At 35.8% G+C, this 25,290-nt stretch overlaps 1 protein-coding gene across 1 annotated transcript in view; it reads left to right on the top strand.

The window, feature by feature from the left end:
* LOC134254125 (DNA polymerase epsilon catalytic subunit A-like) overlaps window positions 1–23,396 on the top strand; it is a 38,004-nt gene extending 14,608 nt beyond the window's left edge. Inside the window, exons 23-53 of the mRNA XM_062736673.1 lie at window positions 2,203–2,403; window positions 2,667–2,819; window positions 2,920–3,045; window positions 3,357–3,548; window positions 3,656–3,736; window positions 3,935–4,066; window positions 4,640–4,867; window positions 5,187–5,387; window positions 5,739–5,871; window positions 6,168–6,264; window positions 6,537–6,675; window positions 6,809–6,915; window positions 7,559–7,687; window positions 7,914–8,077; window positions 8,358–8,430; window positions 8,519–8,606; window positions 8,888–9,063; window positions 9,239–9,353; window positions 9,582–9,730; window positions 9,922–10,011; window positions 10,125–10,209; window positions 10,343–10,546; window positions 10,964–11,128; window positions 11,348–11,419; window positions 11,530–11,640; window positions 21,215–21,300; window positions 21,392–21,518; window positions 21,812–22,023; window positions 22,208–22,340; window positions 22,848–22,957; window positions 23,238–23,396. Of these exons, the coding sequence (XP_062592657.1) occupies window positions 2,203–2,403; window positions 2,667–2,819; window positions 2,920–3,045; window positions 3,357–3,548; window positions 3,656–3,736; window positions 3,935–4,066; window positions 4,640–4,867; window positions 5,187–5,387; window positions 5,739–5,871; window positions 6,168–6,264; window positions 6,537–6,675; window positions 6,809–6,915; window positions 7,559–7,687; window positions 7,914–8,077; window positions 8,358–8,430; window positions 8,519–8,606; window positions 8,888–9,063; window positions 9,239–9,353; window positions 9,582–9,730; window positions 9,922–10,011; window positions 10,125–10,209; window positions 10,343–10,546; window positions 10,964–11,128; window positions 11,348–11,419; window positions 11,530–11,640; window positions 21,215–21,300; window positions 21,392–21,518; window positions 21,812–22,023; window positions 22,208–22,340; window positions 22,848–22,957; window positions 23,238–23,316 (4,158 nt within the window). The 3' untranslated portion in view covers window positions 23,317–23,396. The remainder of the gene's footprint in view (window positions 1–2,202; window positions 2,404–2,666; window positions 2,820–2,919; window positions 3,046–3,356; window positions 3,549–3,655; window positions 3,737–3,934; window positions 4,067–4,639; window positions 4,868–5,186; window positions 5,388–5,738; window positions 5,872–6,167; window positions 6,265–6,536; window positions 6,676–6,808; window positions 6,916–7,558; window positions 7,688–7,913; window positions 8,078–8,357; window positions 8,431–8,518; window positions 8,607–8,887; window positions 9,064–9,238; window positions 9,354–9,581; window positions 9,731–9,921; window positions 10,012–10,124; window positions 10,210–10,342; window positions 10,547–10,963; window positions 11,129–11,347; window positions 11,420–11,529; window positions 11,641–21,214; window positions 21,301–21,391; window positions 21,519–21,811; window positions 22,024–22,207; window positions 22,341–22,847; window positions 22,958–23,237) is intronic.
* Window positions 23,397–25,290: the final 1,894 nt, after the last annotated feature.

Genomic DNA, 25,290 nt, shown 5'->3' with positions numbered 1-25,290 from the left:
GGGCCAGTAAAAATTTTGGTGGGCCAGTAAATTTTGAAAGTTCACTGGTCCAACTGGCCAGTTTAGTTTGAAAAGTTTTCGTGAAGACTGAACTTCTACAGCTGCATTATAATTAGGGCCCCGCAAGGATTTGCGGGTGCCCTATAGTAATCACTCTGTCCGTCCGTCTGTGTGTCTGTCTGTCTGTCCGTCTGTCACTCTTCCGTCCACAAATTTTCTGTATTTTTCTAATAACTTTTTTTATGGTTGCCCAATCAAGTTCAAATTTGGTATGATAGTTCAGTAGGCAGAAATACATATTTTGATGCTAAGTTTGGTTCTCTATGTCTTCTTGTTTGGAGCTGGGGTGGTGGGGTAGATTCCTTAACTATGCATAAGAATGAATGGGCAACTTTTTTTATGGTTGCCCAATCAAGTACAAATTTGGTATGGTAGTTCAGTAGGCAGAAACACATATTTTGATGCTAAGTTTGGTTCTCTATGTCCCCTGGTTTGGAGCTGGGGTGGTGGGGTAGATTCCTTAACTTTATGTACGAAAGCATTGGCAAAGAGAGAGAACTGCTGAAGGTGTTCCCATTGTAAACTGAATGCTGCTATGAGTCCCTTGGGATTAATTAGCTTTCCTCCTGAAGAAAATCCAGAGCTTATCTTTATCTGTCAAATTGAGATGAATTACCACCTCTGTCTGCAACTCTGAAATGTGGATTTAAATATAAATTTTTATAATTTATTTTTGTTTAATAGTTATGATTTCGTTGAATTCTAATAACAAGAAATAGAATAAAGAAGATTTTTTGATTTACTTTTTTAACTTTATGTTAATTCAAGAATATTATTAATTTTTAGGATAGTTGTATAAAAACCCCATTCTATCATTAATAATGAAAAAGTTCTTATTGTAACTTTGGAAGAAAATGATGAGAGAGGAACAATTAATCCCTTGGGATTAATTATCTAGCCTGCTGCAGAAAATTTAGTAGGCTTTTCTTTATCTGTCACTTTAAGATTAATGAAAACCTTTGTGTGCAACTGCTGTTTGTTTGAAGTTAAGGTCAAGCCTTCATGATATTGAAGGCTGGCATTTTATATAACACAAGCTTTATAATTGTTTAAATATACATTCAATGTTAAGTTGTTCTTTACTGGCTAATGTAAATACAAGGATATTATTTTCAGGTTTTTGAATATTCAGGAATTATCTTGAAATTTTAAGAATACAGTTGCTGTTGCTGCTGCTTATTCTTCGTACATTTTTATGGCGTCGGGCTTGCCCGATCGTCATCTAGCGATCAGTCAGGTTTACGCGACCGCACGTGTCAGTGGATGCATCCGCAATAGAAAATAACAACAGCTGCAAACTAATTTCTTTTAAAACGTTTACAATGAATAATAGCTTGAATATAGAATTAAATCAATTGTATCTTCAATTAATTCTACTACAAAACAACGATATTGTGTTTAATTTTTACGCACGAAAAACGCTATAGTTGTTGCGGATGAATTTCTACAGAGAGGGTGCGTCGAATGACATGAATCACATTTTGGGACCGATTACTGTATATACAAACAATCTTAAATACGGTAAAATAATTACAAAATAAACACGAATACAACAAGACTATAAAGATTGAATTATTTAATCTTAGCTTTACTTTTACGATCTTCAGTCCAATTTTATCCGAACAACCGACGATATTGACCAGTAATGCCAGTATTCTTCGATTGACTGAAAAGAAATTAGATTGATATAGAGGATGGACATTTCTGACGATGTCTGGTCAATTCGAACCCTGACTCATTCGGACCAGGACACAAGGCTATCAGGCCCTATACTTTATTTGTGTTGACTATTTTTTTTTAAATTTTATTATTATGTTACCGGAGTCACTTACTTGACCTATCTGCAGATCTTTTGAAATTGTTTTTCTTGTTCGACGCCATTGAAGCCTTTCAGGCTTTTGATTTAATCATTCCGTAAGCTGCACCCTATTAATTCTACCCCATGGCGGGGCCCTTGCTGACTGGTCAGTTTTCTAGTTTGTTCAGAAATAAACTACCTGTAGTAAACAGAACATTCTTTGCATTTTTAATGTAAGTATTGTGACCTGTAAGTTTTGGAACTATTTTTTGAAAGTGAAACATTACATGTACATGTTAATTGAATAACATGGGTAATTATTTTTTTCCTCTTTTATCTGATAGGATTTCTTTACCAATGACCAATACCAGGAGCTAGAAGACCCCAGAACTCTGAAGTACTCGGTCCGCAGTGAAAACTCCATTTTCTTTGAAGTGGATGGTCCATATCTGTCCATGATTCTCCCTGCCTCCAAGGAGGAAGGAAAGAAGCTGAAGAAAAGATATGCTGTGTTTAATTTTGATGGATCACTGGCTGAGCTGAAGGTAAATTATATGAGTTTTCTTATGTACATTTTGATACAGAGACATGTAGTGTGCAGGTATATTATATTTACCATGAATCTTGCATTTTGTGAAAAGGTAATGGAAAATTTATAAGCGTTATTTGAGCTAAGGGATTCATTCAATTATCAAGGAAGAATGACAAATGGAATTTCAGGTAATGTAGTTAATATATAATTTTGTAAATGAATCAATGCAACAGTGAAAAAAAATCGAATGTCAAAGTTCCACTTGTAAATTGTCAGGGGTTTGAGGTGAAGAGAAGAGGGGAGCTGGAGCTGATCAAGATTTTCCAGTCCTCTGTGTTTGAAGCTTTCCTGAAGGGAACTACTTTAGAGGAGTGTTACGCTGCCGTGGCCAAGGTGGCTGATTATTGGCTGGACGTTCTCTTCAGCAAGGTCTGTACAAGTAATTCTATTGTTCAATTTCACAAAAAATGTCAAATGATGTAATTATGTACAAATATATTTTGAGAAACTTAAGTCTTGGTTGATATAGGCAGCAAACATGCCAGATTCCGAGTTGTTTGAGTTGATTGCGGAGAAGCGGAACATGTCTAGGACACTGGCAGACTACGGAGAGCAGAAATCGACGTCCATCAGCACAGCCAAACGCCTGGCTGAGGTAGGACTTCTTCAACTTCATTTGTTTATCAGATACTAGTAGTACATTTGAACTTCAGTATCTCAAACACTGATACATGTATCTAGAGTACCATGGGTTTGCCAAACAAACTCCCAACCACATATTCTCTAAATATATTACTCAAGATATCTCAATTCCTTAGATATATCAACTTTTTTTCTCGGTCCTATAAAGTTTGAGATAACAGACAAATGGAATGATAAAAGTAATGATGAGTTTAAAATCTTACTGGAAAAACTGTACACTTGGCATACATGAAGTCATGTTAACTGTCACTTCTGATTTTACAGTTTCTAGGTGACCAGATGGTAAAGGATGCTGGTCTGAACTGTCACTACGTCATTTCTAAGAAGCCTGAGGGGGCACCTGTCACAGAGAGGGCTATCCCCCTGGCTATCTTCCAGGCTGAGCCCAGTGTCACCAAACATTACTTACGGAAGTGGCTCAAGAGTCCAAGCTTGTCAGATTTTGGAATCAGAGAAGTGAGATATTTACATATATATACACAATGTGCACTGGGAATTAAATCTGACATTTTGTCATTTTAAACTTCCATGTACATGTTTTCACTTAAATTTTTGGGTTTTAGATATTAGATTGGGAGTACTACATAGAGAGATTAGGAAGCTGTGTTCAGAAAATCATTACTATTCCAGCAGCTCTACAGCAGGTATGAAGAAATATGCAAAAAATCATAACAGTTTGTGCATATATAATTCTATCAGTACTGATGTGGCCAAGTATTTGTATGCATTTCTTTGCTTTACTTAAGAGTCAATTTGACTGAAAGAGAAAAGTAACTTGAGAAATTCAGAGAATGTTTGCGTACACATATAAACTGATTTATGTGTGCATTTGAAACATTTAGGTGGCTAATCCCGTACCCAGGGTTCCTCATCCACCATGGCTACATAAGAAGTTGATGGAGAGAAACGACGTATTTAAACAGAAGAAAATTAGTGAAATCTTTGCCCCAGCGCAGAGGAAGAAAACAGAGGAAGTATGTCAATAGTTCGTCAATGTTTATTTTAAAGTCTCTGAAGCACACTGAGCATCCTAGCTTGGCTGAATAAGACCATTGAAAATAATGACTGAATTAGCAGCTTATTGACACAGTGTACAAATATTTTAAATACTTTTAAATTTATGAAACAATAAGGAAATAAAGCTGTTATTCCCTCAACAAAAATTATTTAAATATGTGAGAGCTCAACACAGAGTTATTTGTTTTAAAGCTAATTTTTCCTAGTGATGGGCTAAGCTAATGCATCAATCAAGATAACTGCTTTATTTGCTAAAATCTGAATGAATGCCATATCACCAAAACAAACCATACATGTTTGGCACAGTATGTTGTTTAATATTACAGTGAACTCTTTTTGTATAAACATGGATATAGTTAATTCATAAATGTCAATAGATATAGCAAAGTGCGGAACCTTAGCTATGGATATTTACATGTATTATAAATTCCTTATATATCAAATTACAAGTTACTAGATTTAGCAATTATACAGGTCCCAGTGACTGTTTTATTTGCATTTTATTGTATATTTCTGATTTGATCTTGTAGATTTCCTCAGAGAGGGAGCTGTTTTCACAAGAGGAGGAGCCAAATCACAGTGTCTCTGACATGGAAGACATGATGAATTTTAAGAAGCCTGCCAATGGAATGGTGGTCAGTCACAAGCGGAAGCGAGATCGGTCGAGTATCGGGGACTCGGAGGCCAGTCAGGACTCCCAGGGGTCCCAGACATGGAGGGAGATACTGGGACCACCCCCTCCAATGGGGACCACTAAGGTTAGGGCACTGATAGGGGATGTGGGGTTGGGGGTGAAGATGCTGACAATCTTACATGTGGTACAAATGATCAGTATAAAGGCTCTGTGCAGAATATTTTACAATTTGTGAATTCTAGTAAGATCTAGGACCACTCTTTACTATGGGGCCTTTTAAGGTTAGGGCATTGGTAGGGGAACGGATGGATTGGGGTGAAGAAACTGGCAGTTTTACATATGATACTAGATATTTGTTACAAAGAACTGTGCCGTGTATGTTACAAGTCATGAATAAGATTTTATCACCATTGATTTACATTTACATTTTCTTGAACCCACAGGAAGAAAGGAAAACCTGGCTTGCATATCACAAGAAGAAATGGCAGCTTCAAGCCAAGGACAGAACAGAGAGAAAAAGAAGAAGAGTAGAGTTTGGGGACATAGCCACTGGGACTTACATTGGAGGGAACAGAACAGGTCTAAGTGGATTCCTCCGCAGAACAGCTCGCAGCATCATGGACATGCCCTGGCAGATTGTACAGGTAACTTGTCCTAATGTGCTCAAGGAAGACTTTCTTAAATCATGCCTATTGTAATCTTTAGAAATTTTTATCTGTCATTTTATATTTGCATTTTACAGTGAAATTTGTTTTATCTGGATGTTGTGTTATCAAAATCTTGTCTTGACTAGACAAGTTTTGTAAATGTTGTATTTTCAATTTTGAAAACTAAGATAAATCACATTCATAATCAGTTGCTCATTAAAATCATTTCTTCTTAGGTTAAGACTTAATAATGTCTTGAGATTGCACCTAATATAAAAAATGCATGTGTATGAGTAATCTAAACTGAGTGCACTTGTATAAGGTAATTGATAAATTTTAATTCTTCAGTTAATGGAGACAGGACACCCAGGACAGTTTAAGTTATGGGCTTTGATTGGAAATGATCTCCATGCCATGAAAGTCAACGTACCAAGGATTTTCTATGTCAATCAAAGGACCCCCAAGGATGGAGAGGGGCAGAGTGAGTAAAGTAAACCATTTAGGGATCACTGTGTAAAAAACACTGTTCTACACTTTTACTTTGTGGTATTAGCTGGTTAAAGTCTCCTTAAACCTCTGGTAGGTGACGAACCTATGCAAATTGGTCGGGGGAACAATAATTTGACACAGATGGTTTCAAAGCATTTTCTTTGTGACAGTGCTTTTTTTCCCACTCACCAATTCCCAGATCTTGATATGCTAAGATATTCTGTAAAATTATATCTCTTTTTCAGTGGTAGAGAATTATTATTTTTTGACTGGTTTTGAATGTTTCAGTGTGGAAGAAAGTGATAAAGACGCTACCTCGATCACATCCAGTGATGTTTCTGTATGAATACTCAGTGCCAGAGGATGTTTATCAGGAGCATATCAAGTGAGTCTAGAGTAGGCTCATCTAAAACAAGTTTCCCTACTGTTGGAGTGCTTAGCTTTGGCATCAATCATTTTATAATCGCATATTTTACTGTTCAATATCTTGACTTAAAAGTCAAATTATACATTTGTGTATGTAAAGTGTATGATTCAAGTACTGAGTATTCTACGTGTAATTGTAACCATATTAATTAAAAAAGTTTTATTGCATATAAATAGTGGGCTACATTTTAAAATTGTATAAATAAAGAAGCAATTGAATAATTTATCTAGTGAGATAAGTGCAGACCTGTCGTCCCCTGACATCGAGGGTGTTTACGAGACCCAGGTCCCATTGCTGTTTCGAGCCCTCTCCCGACTGGGCTGTATCACAACAGTGAATCGTGACTTTGCCAAGTACATGCAAGGGCGAGTAAGTAATACAATACAATAGGTGTAATTTAACTGAAGTCCAGGTTTAATATAGTGTTGGAAAAATAAAAGAATGCAAATTAAGTGACATGAGATTTGTGTTAAATTGATTCTTTCTTGATCTTTCTTTTCAGGAAACAGATACATTTGAGTTGGACCACCTAAATTTCAGAACTGTGGCACAGTTCTCCTACTTGGAGCCAGGCACCATGAAGCATATATACCTTTATCACCATGTTTGGTATGTCAGTAATGTCAGAAGGACATCAAAATTTATTGCATGGATGATTATTGTTCCAAAAGGGCATCTTCGCTAGCCAAGGGTTTCTGATACGCTATACTCTCCTCATAAACCCTTGGCATACGGTGTTCATAAAAATCGGGATTTTTTTCCAGAGTTCTGATTGGATTTCAGTACACACCTGTCGACCAATCATCAATTGTTTTTTGTAAATGACGATGTTTGTGTTCGGGATACTTCTTGACTCTTTAATCTCGGAATTGAAAAACGCAAGTAAATAACGATTCGTAAGATAACATGCAATTCTATGAATAGCTATGGTGTCATCCAATATCTGCTAAATATGTGATTAAGAATCTATATTGAAGCTTCCGATTTGTACTATAAGTAATAAATAAACATAACTCAATTATTGCTTCTAAATTATTCTTGAAAAAACTTTTTTTTTTTTTAAACATGCGTCTTTATTTCTGTCAATGACGCAATCTGTGCGTACCTGAAAGATTCAAGATCACGTGACGAAAATAATTCCGTCTTTTGACTTCACCGTATGCCAAGGGTTTATGAGGAGAGTAGCGTATCAGAAACCCTTGGCTAGCGAAGATGCAAAAAGGGGAATTATGAGATATTTCTTTTTCTTCAGTGGGAACAAAATGATATATGGACTTTTCTTCCCCATGTCAAAGAGGACCGTGGTTTACATAGTGGACACAGTGAGAAGTGACCAGATGCCAACTCTGAATGCTCTGTACAATGCAGAGAGAAATTCCAAGTAAAGCAAATAAAATTTCAGATTTTGCCTAATAATTTGGATTCTATTTATTGATCTACATATCACAAGAACCTACATGTGTAATTTATTGAGATTTTAATCAACATTGTTTTGTATTCCATTTAAGAGTGTCTTAAAGTTGTTTATCACCATTTGAATGGAAGAAATGTAATAACAGAAGTGAAAACCTTGCAAATCTAACGAATTTCTACTTTGATGATTATAGATTGACCAAAATAGATGAGGACAGTTTACCCCCTGCTAATCACACATTTGAGTACAAACTTGAGAAAGATGTCCGCCAAGTGTACAGGTCAATACAGAGGTCACTGTCAGCTTACAAGGACGAGAAACGAGGACCAACCTACATAGCCATTCAGTCACCGCAAGGTTTGTAATTAACTTGTCCTTGAGGGTTAAAATCAGCATAAATTGAGAGGGGGGGTGGGAATTGTATGCAAATTTTTTTTTTGATCAAATCTTCTATTTATGCCAATAGCAGGCACAAAGCTTATTCTCTGATATTTTTGATTGACAAAATACTAGTTTGAATTTGTGTAGAGTATGTACCTTCTAGTAGTGAGATATTTATTGTAGATCTTTTCTCAGTTCTGAACCTTTGATACCTTTATAATAATTTTGAATTTAATATTTTCGCATTGCCTATCAGATTTCCAGCATTTGACCTCTTCCATGCCAGGCCTGAATGATTTTCCTCTGGTGCCAATTCATGTGACAGATAGGTAAGTAATGAAATTCATGTAAGCTGAGAGTTTAAAAGTGAAGAGTACATATAGAAGGCACTGTACGTGTATGTGTCTTGTATTGCAGCGATAGCCTTTACAATGTGCTGGACTGGCAAAGAGTGGGCTGTAGACGTATGATACAGCAGTACCTGTACAGTAATGTAATTCTCCAGGTGGGTCACTGATACACAAGGATAGATGGAGGCATCCTTATGACATTTCGATGCAAAGTTTGACAAATAATCGAGGGGCACAATCAGGGTTTCAGGATTTCAATAATTTATCATAGAAAAGGGAGCCTTTTGACAAATTGGCTTAATTTTTGTATGTGTTTTGAAGTCACCATCACAACAATCAAGTCAAAATAGATACAGTCTGGACCATGGTTTCTGTTGCATCTTATTTCCTGTTTCTGTTATGTTTATCTGACTGTTCGAAGTGTCTATTATTTCAGTCCATGGTTGAGCAGTGCCGGTTTCTTCACATCCCTCTAGGAAACTTCCCTAAAGACATCACCATGTTTGGCTGTGACTTGTTCTTTGCTCGATACCTGTATAAAAACAACCACGTGTTGTGGTGCTCCCCCACGGAGAGACCAGACCTGGGAGGCAAAGAGGCCGATGACAACAGGTGAGGGACCTTTTGAGACCTCACTCACTAATTCTTGAAGAAATTGTAAATCAACAGAATGCTTACTTATGATAGAGCTGAAAGTTGTCTTTAATTGTTACACATTAGATTTGAAAACTCATGTCTCAGTCTCTTCATTTTTCTGACCTTATGTGGGATGGTTGTTTCTCTCTAGGTTGTGTATGGAGTTGGAGGAGAGTACAAGTGTTGAGGTGAACAACCCAGGAACTTTTCCCACTGTGTGTGTAGAATTGGAGATAGCTAGTCTGGCTGTCAACACAATTATTGAGGTAAGAGACTGGTGTTTACTTGTAGGCTAATTGGAAATTCAAAGACTTGTACTACTTAGATGTAGAGATTAATAGCCAAACTCTTAAGTTTGATGTAACCTCCAATACTGATTAAGACTTCCACAACAGTGTATGGAAGTAGTAATTGCAGGCCTGGGTGTCAGTGCAATCAAGTTTGAAAAGCCCCCTAATCTGAGTGACACTTGACTATATGTGTATATTTTGCAGTCCGCCCACGTCAATGACCAGGAGGGGGCCAGTGCTGTCAGTTTTGATACGCTCCCCCAGTCCTCCCTTGAAGAGATGGTTCAGGGTCAGGGGGCGGCCACCTATCTCGCCAGCTACGATGAAACAGCCCTCTGCTCTACCAGCTTCAGGTGAGTTTAATGTGGGAATAGTTTACTTATGTCGAGATGTAGGTGAGTTTGTGGTGGGAAGAGTTTCACTTTTGTCGTGATCAGCTTTATTTTTTATTATTTTAAACTTGCGTTTGAAAAAGGAGTAGGTGCAAGCATTCATTTATCAGCTGTAAGTTATAGGTTGTATTTGTACATGTTCTTATGAACAGAATTCTGAAGACCATGGTGCAGGGATGGGTGAGAGATGCCACAAAGTACAACAATATATTTGCAGACAACCAGATCATTCACTTCTACAGGTTAGTTTTTAATCATTCTACAGGAACTTAGCAAACATACTTGTTTGAGGCAAATTTTACAGCTCTAAAGCAAGTGAAAAGCATTTCGGTCAAATCCACCCACTCTTTTTCAGGTGGCTGCGTTCTCCTAACGCCTTGTTGTATGACCCAGCCCTCAGGAGAACCCTTCACAACATGATGAAAAAAGTCTTTCTACAGGTAGATGTTACATTGCATTCTAGATGTGATCCACTGAAATTGTTGCAATTCTTTCTGTAATATATAGAGTGTAAAGTCTTCTAAGTACAACTTGTTTCACTTCCATCTAAGAGCAATTTTTATCATTTTTCAGCTGATTTCCGAGTTTAAGAGACTTGGATCCAACATAGTTTATGGTAATTTCAACCGTCTCATCTTGTGCACAAAAAAGCGCCACCTAGTGGATGCTCTGGGTTATGTGGAGTACATCACCAACAGCATCAAGTCCAAGAACCTGTTCCACCTGGTGGAGATGACCTACGCCCAGTGTTGGGAATACCTCATGTGGCTAGACCCCGTAAGTCCACTTTCCAGTGAATACTTTTATAATGGGGGAGTTTTTCAAAATTTTGCATCTGTCAGAAGTATAGTTTCTTAAATTTTCCTTGATTTTTAAGGGGGAAAATTTGTTCAATTTACAGTGATTACTTCTTAAAAAGGGAAGCTTTTTCCAAATTTCGTATCTTTGATTTTTTTGCAGTGAATATTTCTTTAAAAATGGAAGCTTTTCTAAATTTTGTATCTTTCATTTGAATTATAATTTTTGGAATTTTCCATGATTTCTAAAGGAAAAAAATTGCCTATGAATAGAAAAACCTTTTGAATTTGTGTCTAAAAAAGTGTTGTGGATATTGAAAGGAAAAAAATCATCCTTTGATTTGAACAACCTTCTGAATTTGTATATATTATAAACTGTTTTGGTAAATGTATTCAGGCCAATCATGGGGGTGTGAAAGGAAAGCTGCCCTCTGAAACCCCACTGGAGCAGACTCAGCCTGATCCTGACAATGAGGGGGGCGGGGACAGTGGAGAGGAGGGGGAGGAAGAGGAGGAGAGGGAGCAGCAGGAAGTTCTGAACAAGTCCGAGGATGAGGACGAGGTCTGTACATAGAATGGAGATCAAACAATTCACGCGACATCTTATTTTCATGTGGTTGTTGTTTATAATAGGTATTTAAAAGTGAAACAAAATTTTATTGAATTTTGGTTATTGCTGATGTAATCTTTAAAAGTTGAATTATATGTGAGAAGGAAATTTTTGGGGGCAGACAGTCTTGCATTATTATGTGAAAAAATATATAATATTCTTTTATTGCAGCCAGAGATAGAAATGAACTGGAACATAATGCAATTCCTACCAGAGGCTGGGGCATGCCAAACTAATTTCAATGTGAGTAAAAAAGGAACAAAGTATGGAGAGATAATAAGAATTTTATAAGATAAGTTATGTAGATACAGTCAATTTTTAGCCAGATTTATAACTGACTTTTGTAACTTTAGCTGATAGTTGCTGGGTACATTCTGTCGGTGTATAACCAGCTTCAGGAGGAACAGAAAACCCTCACCCCTGGTAACACTCCCGTGAAGCGTCGCCATAACAGTCAGAGCCAGGTAAAAGTGTATACATGTATATATTACAAAATCAAAGGTCACTTACATCTCATTTTGACCAGATATGCTGTGAGGAAAAGCTTGAAAGAATATATGTATACTGAAAGGAAAAAGAAACGCACAAGAACATAACATTGGAAAATTTTTTGACTATGTGGCCGAAAATAATGAAACTTGGTCATATGTGTATTTTGGTTACTTTGCACTATAATTGCTGGTCAAAACTACTCAACCATGAAATGTATGGCGTCACGTAGGGGGAATGATAAAAAGTCAAAAACATGTGCATGTTGATGATGATCATTTTGTGATAAAATTTTGTAGTGCCATACGATGCATTAGAGTTATTGACATCGTTTTTGCATATTTGCAGTCAGTATAAATTTCTTGCAATCGTGGTATGACTGACGGAACCTACTGTGGGTTTAGTAATTGAATTCAATATTGCATAAGTGAATAAAAAGGCAAAAACATGCTGCTGTATAGATTGTTTTCAACTTTTCAACCAAATAAAAGTTTTTTGGTTGTCAGAGAGTTAACTTAAAATGTCTCCAACCAACCATGATGGTGACGTTGGAGTGTAACAACGTCACAACAAGATAGGGCTTTTGATCATGCCACCTCGGATATTGTCAAGGCATTATCACTGAAACTGATATTTGTACAGCAGACAATCATAATCATTGTTTTCACCCTAAATTGACAGAAACTCTCTGCTCTAATTTAGGCCGCGAGCTTGGCAACTTTACGTCGATTTTACTCTCAAACGCGCATGTACGCGTCGTTTACGTGATTTTTTTAGCATGTTTACACTAGAAAAAAGTAGCTAGCGTTTGTCGAGACTTTTTTTACAAACATTCACATGTACCAAACCTGTTGGGTTCTGTACATTCTATCCTAAATCGAAAATTCGTAAGATTCGATTTGGCGGGGGGATTTGTTGGCTTTGGAATAAAACAGCTAATCTCAGCCATTAAGACTACCGTTGGAAGGGTTGAAAAATAATGCTTTGAAAAAAATAAATGCTCTGGTGAACTCATTGCACAGGAAAATCAAGTTTGTTATTGATGCGAAAGGGAGATTATGAGAATTTTTAGTTTTATTTTTGGGGGGTGTCGACATATTGATATCAGTATCTCAGGAATTATCACTCAAAATCACACAAAACTTTAGTAACTTGTTGATTAAAGGTGAATTAAAATTTTATGATAACAATGCTGGAAAACATATTTAAAAGAATTGTTTTAATTTAACTCAAAAGTTTAATATGCATTTCTTTATCCTTTGAGTACATGTCTCTCAGTATGATGAATGCTTGAAACTATAGGTTCAGACTGTTTGTAATTATCTGGTTCTGGTTTCAGTTTACATCTTGAACTTTGCTTTGGATTTCTTAAGTACAGGTCTCTGTAAGAATCAGACAATATGTGTATAAAAGTGAATCATGAGGGTTCTCAGAATTCAATGATTTTACACACATAGGTTTCTCTTACACTATGAATCACGTATGTAATATGAAAATTATTTTGGGTCCTGGTTACTATGGAAACATGGCCAAAGAAATTTTCCCTAGCAACCGGTCAATTTTCCATGTTTATGGACAAATATATCACTAAACTTAGAGGCTTGAAATTGAATGTGAATATTACCAGAGGGGTTCTTAAATAATGTTATCATAAAGATAAACATTTCAAGTGATAAAACCATGCAATACATACTATTTTTATTTTAAGATATTTCTTTTACGGGCAATGGAAGATATGCATGTTTTGCATTTTTTGCTGATTCAGCATTTTTGTAAATTTGGGCAATTTTCAAGGCCATATATCTCAAACTTCTGGCACAATACAAGAGTATCGTATATTTTATATAAAGGCAGAGGAATTTCCCTTTTGGAATTTAAATTCAAAAACGTGTGTTTTTTAGCTCACCTGAGCCGAAGGCTCAAGTGAGCTTTTCTGATCAAAATTTGTACGTTGTCTGTCGTCGTCGTCGTTGTCGTTGTTGTCGTTAACTTTTCACATTTTTGACTTCTTCTTAAGAACCATTGGGCCAATTTCAACCAAACTTGGCACAAAGTATCTTTAAGTAAAGGGGATGCAATTTTGTTCAAATGAAGGGCCACACCCTTATTCAAGGGGAGATAATTCAGAAATAGTGAAAATTTTATGGTATGTTTTAAAAATCTTCTTCTCAAGAACCACTGTGCTAGGAAAGATGAAACTTATAGGGAAGCATACTCAGGTAGTGTAGAATCAAGTTTGTTCAAATCAGGACCCCCAGGGGTAGGGCGGGGCCACAATGGCCGATCAAAGTTTTACATAGAAATATATAGGAAAATTCTTTAAAAATCTTCTTCTCAAGAACCACTGTGCCGGGAAAGATGAAAGTTATAGGGAAGCATCCTCAGGTAGTGTAGATTCAAATTTGTTCATGTCATGACCCCCGGGGGTAGGGCAGGGCCACAATGGCCGATCAAAGTTTAACATAAAAATACATAGGAAAATTCTTTAAAAATCTTCTTCTCAAGAACCACTGTGCCAGGAAAGATAAAACTTATAGGGAAGCATCCTCAGGTAGTGTAGATTCAATTTTGTTCATATCATGACCCCGGGGGGTAGGGCGGGGCCACAATGGCCGATCAAAGTTTTACATAGAAATACACAGGAGAATTCTTTAAAAATCTTCTTCTCAAGAACCACTATGCCAGGAAAGTTGAAACTTATAGGGAAGCATCCTCAGGTAGTGTAGATTAAGGTTTGTTCAAATCATGACCCCTGGGGGTAGGGTGGGGCCACAATGGCCTATCAAAGTTTCACATAGAAATGTAAAGGAAAATTCTTTAAAAAATCCTCTTCTCTGGAATAGCAAAGGCATGAATAATCATATTTTTATGGAAGCATCTTCAGGTAGTGGAGATTCAATTTTGTTCAAATTATGACCCCCCGGGGGTAGGGCGGGGCCACAATGGCCTATCAAAGTTTCACAAAGAAATATATAGGAAAATCCAAATTTTCTTCTCTGGAATAGCAAAGGCATGAATGATCATATTTTTGTGGAAGCATCCTCAGGTAGTGGACATTCAAGTTTGTTCAAATCATGACCCCTGGGGGTAGGGTGGGGCCAAAACATGGAATCCAAGTTTTACATAGAAACATTTAGAAAGAAATCTTTATAAAAATCTTCTTTTCAAAAATAGCAAAGCCATGATCAGTCCTATTCATAGCGAAGCATTCTCAGGTAGTGTAGATTCAATTTTGTTCAAGTCATGACCCCTGGGGGTAGGGCGGGGTGACAATGTAAGTTCAAATGTAAAGGGCAATAAAGCCAAATGTAGTCAAAGAAATATGCAAGCATTCTTAGTTAGTGTAGATTCAAGTTTGTTCAAATCATACCCTCTCCCTTTTAAGGATATTTTGGGACCACTATTGGGTTTCAACTTTTTAATAATAAACTGATTTATGCTTTTTTCCTAGCCACATTGCTCAGGTGAGCGATGTGACCCATGGGCCTCTTGTTAATATTTACAATCGGTTGCCTAGCAACAAAAATGGATGTTTTGATTAAGAGAAAGAGACAAATTGTCAAATATGCGAGTTATTTATGGAATCATATCTTATTGGCGGATACCAAATTCAATTTTTAAAGTAAAAACATATTTCTGAGACTTCTTTATGAATCCAGGAATATTTTGTAAGTACTTATTGCCATAGCAACAGAAAATTCCCCTTAGCAACAAAGAAAATGAATCCACTTTTGACATGCACTCATATTTGTTTGTAAAGATTATTCAGTGTTTGACAGACCACAGAGATTTAAGAGCCTCAGTACATTTTTTGTACTTTATTAGTCCCCAACCCGTGAAACTGGAGGGGGCTTTAGGTTTCTGTCCGCCGGTCTAGCTGTCCCTAAGTCTGTCTGTAAGTCTGTCCTACTTGGGTTTCCACACTTATTTTCTAAACGCTTGCATATATTGAGCTGAATTTTGTCATGTGAGTGTATCTTGGTGAGTCACAGATCAAGTTTGAATGTCGTTACGCTTCATTGATTTTTGATAGATTTATGGCGTTTTAATTTTTTTCATAATGGTTTAAGATCGGGTTCGTGCTGCGCTTAATTCCAAATGTCAACATGGTAAACTTGAAGCCAAAAGAAGACGTTAAAAATGAGTTGAATTTCCGTCTTTTATGTTTTATTTTTTTTTTAGATTAAAGGCATGCATAACCTCAAAATTTTAACATCAAACACTTTTACCTTGGTCATAACTTCTGCATGTTATAAAATGACTTTTAGAGAAAAAGAGGGAACTGCATTAATTGCTTATGTTTTTAACGTAAATTAATTAATTGCTTATGTTTTTAACGTCTACTATAACGCCCTTCGGGCGTTATAGAATTTGATCACGTGACCGACTTCATGTCATACCCCAATGCAACTCTAAAAATGATATCTTATTTCTTAATTTAAGGTGAGTCAAATAACAAGTTTCTTGATTAAAGCTGAAAACTACTCGTAAAAAGGCATAGTCCACCATATTTCCCATTCTTCAACACTCTCCCTACAACCCATATATAAGGAGCAGATCGCTTTTCAGTTCAATGTATTTTGCTGTAGAAATCAAGTGTTGACGTACATCTTACATGTACATAGCCGTGCTACTCGGTCGCGATGAAATTATCAAAGTTAACAAACTTTTTCCAAAACAGTACAAAAGTATCATGAAAAATATAGGTCGATACAATAGTGCACATAAAAACAAGGAATAAACGCAAAAAATCTAAGACCACGCAAGGAGGACTACATGTCGGTCACGAGTTTCGAGTGTGCAATCGGGTGTCACAAAATCGAACTGTTTATATACCCTTCTGACAGTGCCTATATATGAGAACATGTAAATAGTACCCAAGAAAGCAAATTCCAAAAGCAGCAAGATATTACTTTAAACCACTGGTACTTTGTTTCCGCGGTTACACGGAAAAGAAGAAAATGATGTGGTGGTGTTGTGGTGTTGCAAGATCCTAGGGATGTATACATGTCACAAATGCAGATCCAGTGCAAGTGTGCCGGTCATCCCCCATCCCGTTTGAAGATTTTGCACATGTACAGTAATGTATATAAAATTTATATGTCCACTATCCTAAAACCAAGGAAAAAACATATTTCATTTGTGAACCCCCACTAATGCCTTGCCCTAAGCACAATGGGGAGTTCAATGCAGCCTTGGACCCCCTGCCTTCTACTGCCCCCCCTAACAAATTCCTGTTTTTTTTTTCTCTTAAGATAGGAGCATTAGCCCAATTTCAGTAAAGTGTGAACAGATAGCCAATGAAACATGCAAATTTATGCTGAAGTCAGAAAATCTAGTGTGTATTGGTATTTTATATAGTGCACGAAGTAGAAATCAGATTTTGCAAATATAAAAAAAAAACATTTTTTTTATTAAATTCAAACATTTGGAAATGAATGTATTCTTTGAAAATTAAGGTACATTGCTGGCATGATGAACTTAACATGCAACATGTACAGTACATATTGTATTTTCTATAATGTATAAACAAGTGAAAGGCACTATTATTGATGCACTCGCTAGTTGCACAAATTTTCCTAGATTACATTATTCTTTTTTATTCTGTGTAATAACATGAATAAGTAACTGTACTCATTTGAGGGCACTTGGTCTTCGGGAGTATAGTATATATCTACACCGTGTTACAGTTTCTATCGAACATGTTCAATTTTGCAAAGCCTAGCCAATGAAATTCATTTTTAATATTTACAATGCAGTCATCATTATTTTCTATCCTTTTTTGGAGACATGCTTGAAGAATACAATTATCACTACTTAAAAAGAAAAAAAAAAACAATATTTAAGGATTTTCTTTTCCCTGACCAGTTCAAGAGGAAATTCACCTAATTCACAATATCCGATTACCATAATGTTATATGTATTCTGAAAAGGGTACATAGTGCGGTGTGCAGATATAGTTATATGTTTTGTTGTACAGTGTTTAGTGTATTGATGTATACGGGTATACCTATTGAATACGTCAAAACACCCCTCCTTTTAAGTAACACTATGTATCATTGTAAGTTACAAAAACAATTTGATTAATCTTTTGAAATTTAATGCTTTACAAGTTTAAAAAAAATTACACAAAAAATTAAAGAGAATTTGTACACTTCGATTGATTGATTGTGTATATTGTTAAACATCTCTCTCTTGAGAATTTTTCACTCACATGGAGACGCCACCACTTGCCGGTGGAGTGCTGTAAATTTTGTCATATACATGTACTTGGCACTGAGGGCCATTGAGCAGGGAGGGATCTTTTTTCGTGCCAGCACCTACTGCGACACGGGACCTTGATTTATACGGTCTCATCCGAAGGACCGGTCTCCACGTCCAACAGTGGAATTCGATCCCAGGATGTAAGGATTGACTCCTTTGCGACTCTTGAGCAAACGCTTTAAGGTCAAGATCTAGTAAATTACTTGAAACTACTTTTTTGTGCTAGATCCATTATGACGTCATAATCAATTTCAACTTTCTTTTTTCCCGTATTTACGGCTTAAGCAGAATTATGTAGAAAATAGGGTATTTCCATGACACTTAATTTGAAGTCATATGAAAAGTAAACCGGGTACCTATATTTAATTCTATATCGATTTAAAGCAGAGGCCATGAACATACTAATTACCGTTTTCTGAGAGACTGTAGGCAATCTGGATACATTTCCTTTGTCGAATATGAGAAAAACTCCCATATAAATGACTGGTTTTCTTAATTTTTCATTCAAAATGACAGTTTAAAATACAGTTTTTCATCTTGTTTATCTACAAGTTATGCCCCGAAACACCTAATTTGACCCAGCTAAAGTTGTAAAGCACCAATAGAGGAATTTGTTTCTCAAGTTTGATAAATCTGTAGGCACCTTTCATTTACTAGATCTTGACCTTAAGTTTAACCACTGCGCCACGCGGGCGCCTGTAGACTTCGAAAGATGTATGTTGAGTTTCGAAATCCATTGCTCGGTAAAAATATATCATCTCATGCAAAGTGATCAATAATGCTATGAACACTACGGATAGAAATTTACAGTACAAAATATTAGGCTATAATTCTTTTTGTCCCACATTTATATGGCAAGTATTGACTTTGGACAATTGCAGGCAATTTTTCTGAATTAATTTGTCCTGCTTAGGGCATTGATTACCTAGTGATGTATTGTAGATTTATTATACCCACTTTGGACAATTGTTTCAAAGGATGTAGCAACAGGGGGCCCAGGGGGTGGGGGCTACCCCCCCCCCCCCCAGTCTTTTCGAACTTATCACTGTAGGAAATCTTTATTAAAAGGCACCCCCAACTTTACAGTTACAGTTAAGGGAAATAAAGGAAATGTATTGTTGCATTAAAATAAAATTTGGTGCTAGCTAAAGGTGTACATGTGCTTTAATTTATTGTTCAAAAAATTAAATAAAAATATCATATATGAATTATACAAACAATGATATTTCAATAAATATATTTTATACACCTAGAGCAAGCCCCTGTGCACCAAAATGCATTTTTTAACTTCATAAAAAGATTGCTCATGAGGAAAACTTTGTGTGGTAAAAATTGTAAATCATGCTAGTTTGAACATCTAACCGTCTAAGCAAGCTACTCTAAGTATACATACAGTGTTACGTAGAGATTGTGTCTGTCACTGTCTGACCTGACGTATATCTACATTGTCTCTCATCAACGTTTTTTAACATGTAATATATTTTTATTGCAAAATGTACCGGGGTCGGGGGAGAGTCAGGGCAGAGGCCCCTTCAGGTGTGACAATTTTCAAAGCAGAGGAATCTCGGGTTAAATGCATGAAAGCCACAAAATGGAAAGAAAAAAGCACAGGGACTTGCTCCCAGCATGTAATAATTATTTATAAAAAAAATTATTTAGAGAGTAATCCAAGGGAAGTAATTGGGAAGCAAAAATGCTTCAAAATGCAGAAAAAAATCAATATTCACCTTTAAAATTCTTTTATGCATATCATTTGCCCACCGAATTTCTATTTTAAATGTTAAATTTAATAAAATATTGACCTTCATTTTTCTATGCTTAATTTGTAAATTACCATATTTTGATAGTTCCCAGTACCTAGCATGACCATTTGCAAGTGTGAAATTTAAATTGAATCGTAAACATTGTTGTTTGAATCTCTAGCATTGGTTTAAAAAATTAAACACAAATTTAATTATCTCCTGTATCCCGTTTCCATGGCAACCGAGGTTATAATTCAAAAATACTTCTACATTTCACAATCAATCACACATTTGTTTAAAATTATGACAGAAAAAAATCAAATCTGTAACTATGCGTTGCCAACCAATTTTGATAATTACGGAGAATTGGTCTTAAAATGCATATGTACAGAGACTTTAGAGAATAACTTTAGCTCCTTGTAATGTATAATTTTATTAACGTTATAAGCTCAATAATATTGCTATGCATCAATTAAGAACAAACATGACCATTGTTAGAGTTCAACACTATTTTTTAATATTTACCAAGTCATCATTTCTAGACAAAAATAATCAAATCTGTGAATGAGTGCATGTCAAAAGTGGATTTATTTTCTTTGTTGCTAAGGGGAATTTTCTGTTGCTATGGCGATAAGTACTTACAAAATATTCCTGGATTCATAAAGAAGTCTCAGAAATATGTTTTTACTTTAAAAATTGGATTTAGTATCCGCCAATAAGATTTGATTCCATAAATAACTCGCATATTTGACAATTTGTCTCTTTCTCTTAATCAAAACATCCATTTTTGTTGCTAGGCAACCGATTGTAAATATTAAAAAACACACGTTTTTGAATTTAAATTCCAAAAGGGAAATTCCTCTGCCTTTATATAAAATATACGATACTCTTGTATTGTGCCAGAAGTTTGAGATATATGGCCTTGAAAATTGCCCAAATTTACAAAAATGCTGAATCAGCAAAAAATGCAAAACATGCATATCTTCCATTGCCCGTAAAAGAAATATCTTAAAATAAAAATAGTATGTATTGCATGGTTTTATCACTTGAAATGTTTATCTTTATGATAACATTATTTAAGAACCCCTCTGGTAATATTCACATTCAATTTCAAGCCTCTAAGTTTAGTGATATATTTGTCCATAAACATGGAAAATTGACCGGTTGCTAGGGAAAATTTCTTTGGCCATGTTTCCATAGTAACCAGGACCCAAAATAATTTTCATTTTACATACGTGGTTCATAGTGTAAGAGAAACCTATGTGTGTAAAATCATCGAATTCTGAGAACCCTCATGATTCACCTTTTGTCTGATTCTTACAGAGACCTGTACTTAATTATCAAGACCTTTCAAAAGAGTGTGGCAGATAAAGCATCTTTTAGGGACACCAAAATATATATTATTGTATAAATGTTTGGAATTCAAACATGCATATGTATCCTTCCCAAGTAATGTAGTTGTGTACCATTAATAAATACAGCAGAAATAATGAATCATTAATACATATATCTTTCATTTTCTACAACTATCATTTTCTAACAGAAAGTTGTAGAGACCACCACAACACCCCTATCAGTTACGTTTGCTCAGGAATTGGTGGCAGGAGACCTTGCACAACAAATGTTTCTGTAAGTACATAGTTCTAACCAGATAATCCAGTTTACAGCATGCTAGGCCAGAGTCAGAGACTGGTAATCCTGTCTATGTTTATATTAACAGAATTACTCAGAAGATTCACAAGAAATTTGGCCACGTCAGTGACATGTCAGGGGAATTTCCAAACAGACCTGGGTCACACCTGGCTATGCAGAATCCAGCTCTGGAATTTGTCAAATGTGTCTGTAAGGTAAGCAAAACCTGTAATTTATTTGCTCTGTGTAGTTTTCACACATTTCATCTAAGAGAAACCATGCCAACCTTCACTTGCATACTTTCAACTTCAAGGTTGTCAATGAATTTTCACCTCTGATATGAATAAAAAAAATTGTGTACATTTATTTTCTGATTTTCTTTGGCTTGTCTGTATCATTTACAGGTATTTCAGAATTTTCTTTATGGCAGTATTTCAGTTACATGTACACGTATCATACATTGCATATGCAGCTGTAGATTACAAAGTCTATTAATCCCTTTTTCCAGGTTCTCTCTTTGGATAGTAATATTAACCTACAGGTACTGAAGCTAAAGAGAGACCTTTTGAAGTTGATTGGAGTTGGGGAGTTTGCCGAGGAAGCTGCTTTCACCGATCCTTGTCTTTCCTATGTCCTACCAGAGGTCATATGCAAATCATGTAACCACATCCGTGACCTTGACCTTTGCCGGGATCCTTATCTTAGTCAGGATAGGACAGAGTAAGAATCTTCTACACAAGTACACTTGTAGCCTTTAGAAAGAATTAGTTTCAGCACCATTGATAAAAACAAACTTTTAAGGCAATTTTCAAAATAGAGATACAGTCAAACTTTGTTTTCTTGAGCACAATAAAAATGCGAAATCAGAGGATTCAATATTGTACCTAAATCTACTTCCTCACAGTTCCTCGTGGACCTGCGTGCATTGTAAGGCCCCCTATGATATGGACGAGATTGAGGATACACTCCTGGACGCTGTACACAGGAAGTCCATGGCCTTCATCCTGCAGGATCTCAAGTGTGTCAAGTGTAATGGAGTAAGTATGCTAAAGGCTGATGTTTTAATATTAGAGGGTTTTGATGACTTCCGTCTTTATCCGTAAAAGCAGGAATAAGCCCTATGTGAAGAACTTGTATTTCATCTTAATCTCAGGAGCTTTAACACTTGGTCTAGATGCTGTATTAGACATACATTTTATGCTCCTTTGCCTGATAAAACGCAAAATTAAGCAGAATAAAAGATTAAGTCCTTTTTCATCTTAGGGGTTTATCAAAATGCAAAGACATGGCACACTTTTTGATGTTTGTCATACATTTACGTTATATGCTCTGGTGGTTCTTGGTTAAACTTAGTGTTTGAGTTAATTTCAAGCTTACTAAATAGTATTCAGCCAAACTTGCTTAAACTGTAACATTTTACTGATTAGTGATGGTCTTTCCCACATGTTAAATTTTTTGAAGTCATTTGAATGTACTTTCTATTGTATACATATAAACATGTACATACAGTAATATTTTTTATCATACTGAATGGCATTTTTAAGGTGAAGGACAATAATATGAGAAAATACTGTAAATGTGCTGGAGACTTCACAAACACAGTATCTTCATCTGATTTGGCAAAAACATTAATGACGTTCAAAGGAATTGCCAGGTAAGATTTATTGAAGTCCAATGATGCATTTGAAGTAAATTCAGTTTATTAATGCCTTTTTTTTTTATCCCACTTGAGCTGAAAGCACACTTAAACAAAGAAAACAGAAAATATATACTAAAATAGAACTATCGATTGCACTTCACTTATCAAATTAAGTCATTAGTCGAAATGTTCCTTGGAAAGGTAAAAAAAGAATTCATTAAAGCTTTATAACACACCTGGGTACTTATGTTTTATATTCTTAATATAGACTTATCCCATTACTGTTGTATTTCAGGCATTACAACATGGTTTTACTGACAGAAACGGTGGAATGGATATTGAAAATGAATCCTAAAATGACTTCAGACAATTAAAATCTGGATTAGTGATGTGAAAAGAAAGATGAAAGACTGTGATATTTACATGTACATTGTATCAAATAAAGTGCTTGACTTAAAAAATGTGTACTTTTTGTCCTTTTTTGTTAGCTCACCTGAACCATTGCTAAGTACTGTATTAAAATGTGTTTTATTTAGTGTGGAAGTTGATTTTCGAACAAGTTAGGGAAGATCTGATTTAGCACATTTCTCATTGTTCTTATGTCTATGTGTGAAAGACATTATGCATTGTGCTAGAATTAGTGGAAGTTTCTCTCAGCCAAAAGTGCTAATTAGAATACACAGCCAAATGCAATATGTTTATAGTATCTGCCCTATGTGTCCTTATTAATGCCCTGAATTTTTGTCATCAAGGAACTTGTAGCCACTTGGGAATGGATCTGCTCCAAAGTTTTTAATTTGATCATAAGATAGTAAATCCACAGGTAGATCAAATGCGCTGAAACACATTCTTATATGAATGTATCCATGAATTCTTGAGCAACAATTAATGTTCTTAAACTGTCTTGGTTGTTTGTTGACACAAATAAAGCTCTTTATCGAAAATACTCTCAGAAAACATTCATTGGGGGGTGGTATAGGAATCGGCTTGTCCGTCTGTGCAAACATGTCCGATCAGTATCTTTCTTATGGAGAAACATTATAATCTGCTACTTCACACAAAGATTGCTCATTACCTAAAGGTGTGTCATGACTTTGACCCAAGATCATTTGGGCAAGTTGAAGGTCACTAAGAAAAATTTCAGAATTCATGTCCAGTCCATATCTGTCTTATGTATAATCTTAGTGAGTTACCATTTTATAAAAAAGATTTCTTATGACCTGAGGGATGTGATGTCCTTTAATAAAGGTCATTTTTCCAAGTTCAAGGTCACCAAAAGTTTAGAATTCATGTCCAATCCATAACTTCTTTATGCAAAAAACTTGGAATATACTACTTCACACAAAGATTGCTTTTGACCTGAGGATGTGTCATGGCCTTGACCCAGATTCATATGTGTAAGTTCAAGGTCACTAAAAGAAAACGTGTGTAATTTGTGTCTATCTCTTTCTAATGGATAAGCTGTGACCTGAGGTTTGCTTAACTTTTGTCATTTGTGCAAGGTCAAGGTCACCAAAAGAAAAAAAAATGATTAATTCCAGATTACGGTGAGTTCCTTTGTTATTAGAAAATTACTTATCACTTGAGGGTGTGTCATGACCTTGACCCAAAGAGTTTGCAAGTTCAAATCACTAAAAGAAAAAAAATGAATTTGTGTCAGGACTATATCATTCTTATGGATAAGCTTGTTTTATACAAAGATTGCTTTTAACCTGAGGGTGTGATCTGACCTTGATCCAAGGTCATTTGTGCAAGTTCAAGGTAATTGAAAGAAAAAGTTCATTAATTCATGTTCCGTCCATATCTTTCTTGTGGATAAACATGGTGAGTTCCTATTTTATACAAAAATTGCTTATGACCTGAGGGTTTGTCATGACCTTAATCCAAAGAGTTTGTGCAAGTTCAAGGTCACCAAAAGAAAGAGCATAATTTGTGTCTGGTCCATATCTTTTTAGCTCACCAGAGCTAAAGGCTCAAGTGAGCTTGTCTGATGATATTTTTTTCTGTCGTCCAGCCAGCCAGAAAAGCTTAAACTTATGTGGAGGTATCCTGGTGTAGTGTATATTCTAAATTATACAAATCATGACCCCTGGGGGTAGAGCGAGGCCACAATAAGGAATCGAAGTTTTACATAGAAATATACAAGAAAAATCTTCTAACGAAGCACTGGGCCAGGTAAACTGAAACTTATGTGAAAGCATCATTGGGTAATGTAAATTTTATATTGTTCACATCATGACCCCCTTGAGTAGGCCGGGGCCACAATGGAATGGAATCCAAGTTTTACATTGAAATATATAGGCTTTTTTAAAAAAGCTTCTGCCCAAGAACGACTAGGCCAGAAAAAC

The sequence above is a fragment of the Saccostrea cucullata genome, unplaced genomic scaffold (assembly GCF_032062105.1).
Source record: "Saccostrea cucullata isolate Sc308-1 unplaced genomic scaffold, CSIRO_AGI_Scuc_v1 ctg3005, whole genome shotgun sequence".
NCBI classification, from domain to species: domain Eukaryota; kingdom Metazoa; phylum Mollusca; class Bivalvia; order Ostreida; family Ostreidae; genus Saccostrea; species Saccostrea cuccullata.
Note: the sequence above shows the minus strand (reverse complement) of the source record. Positions and strands in the feature narration are given on the sequence as shown.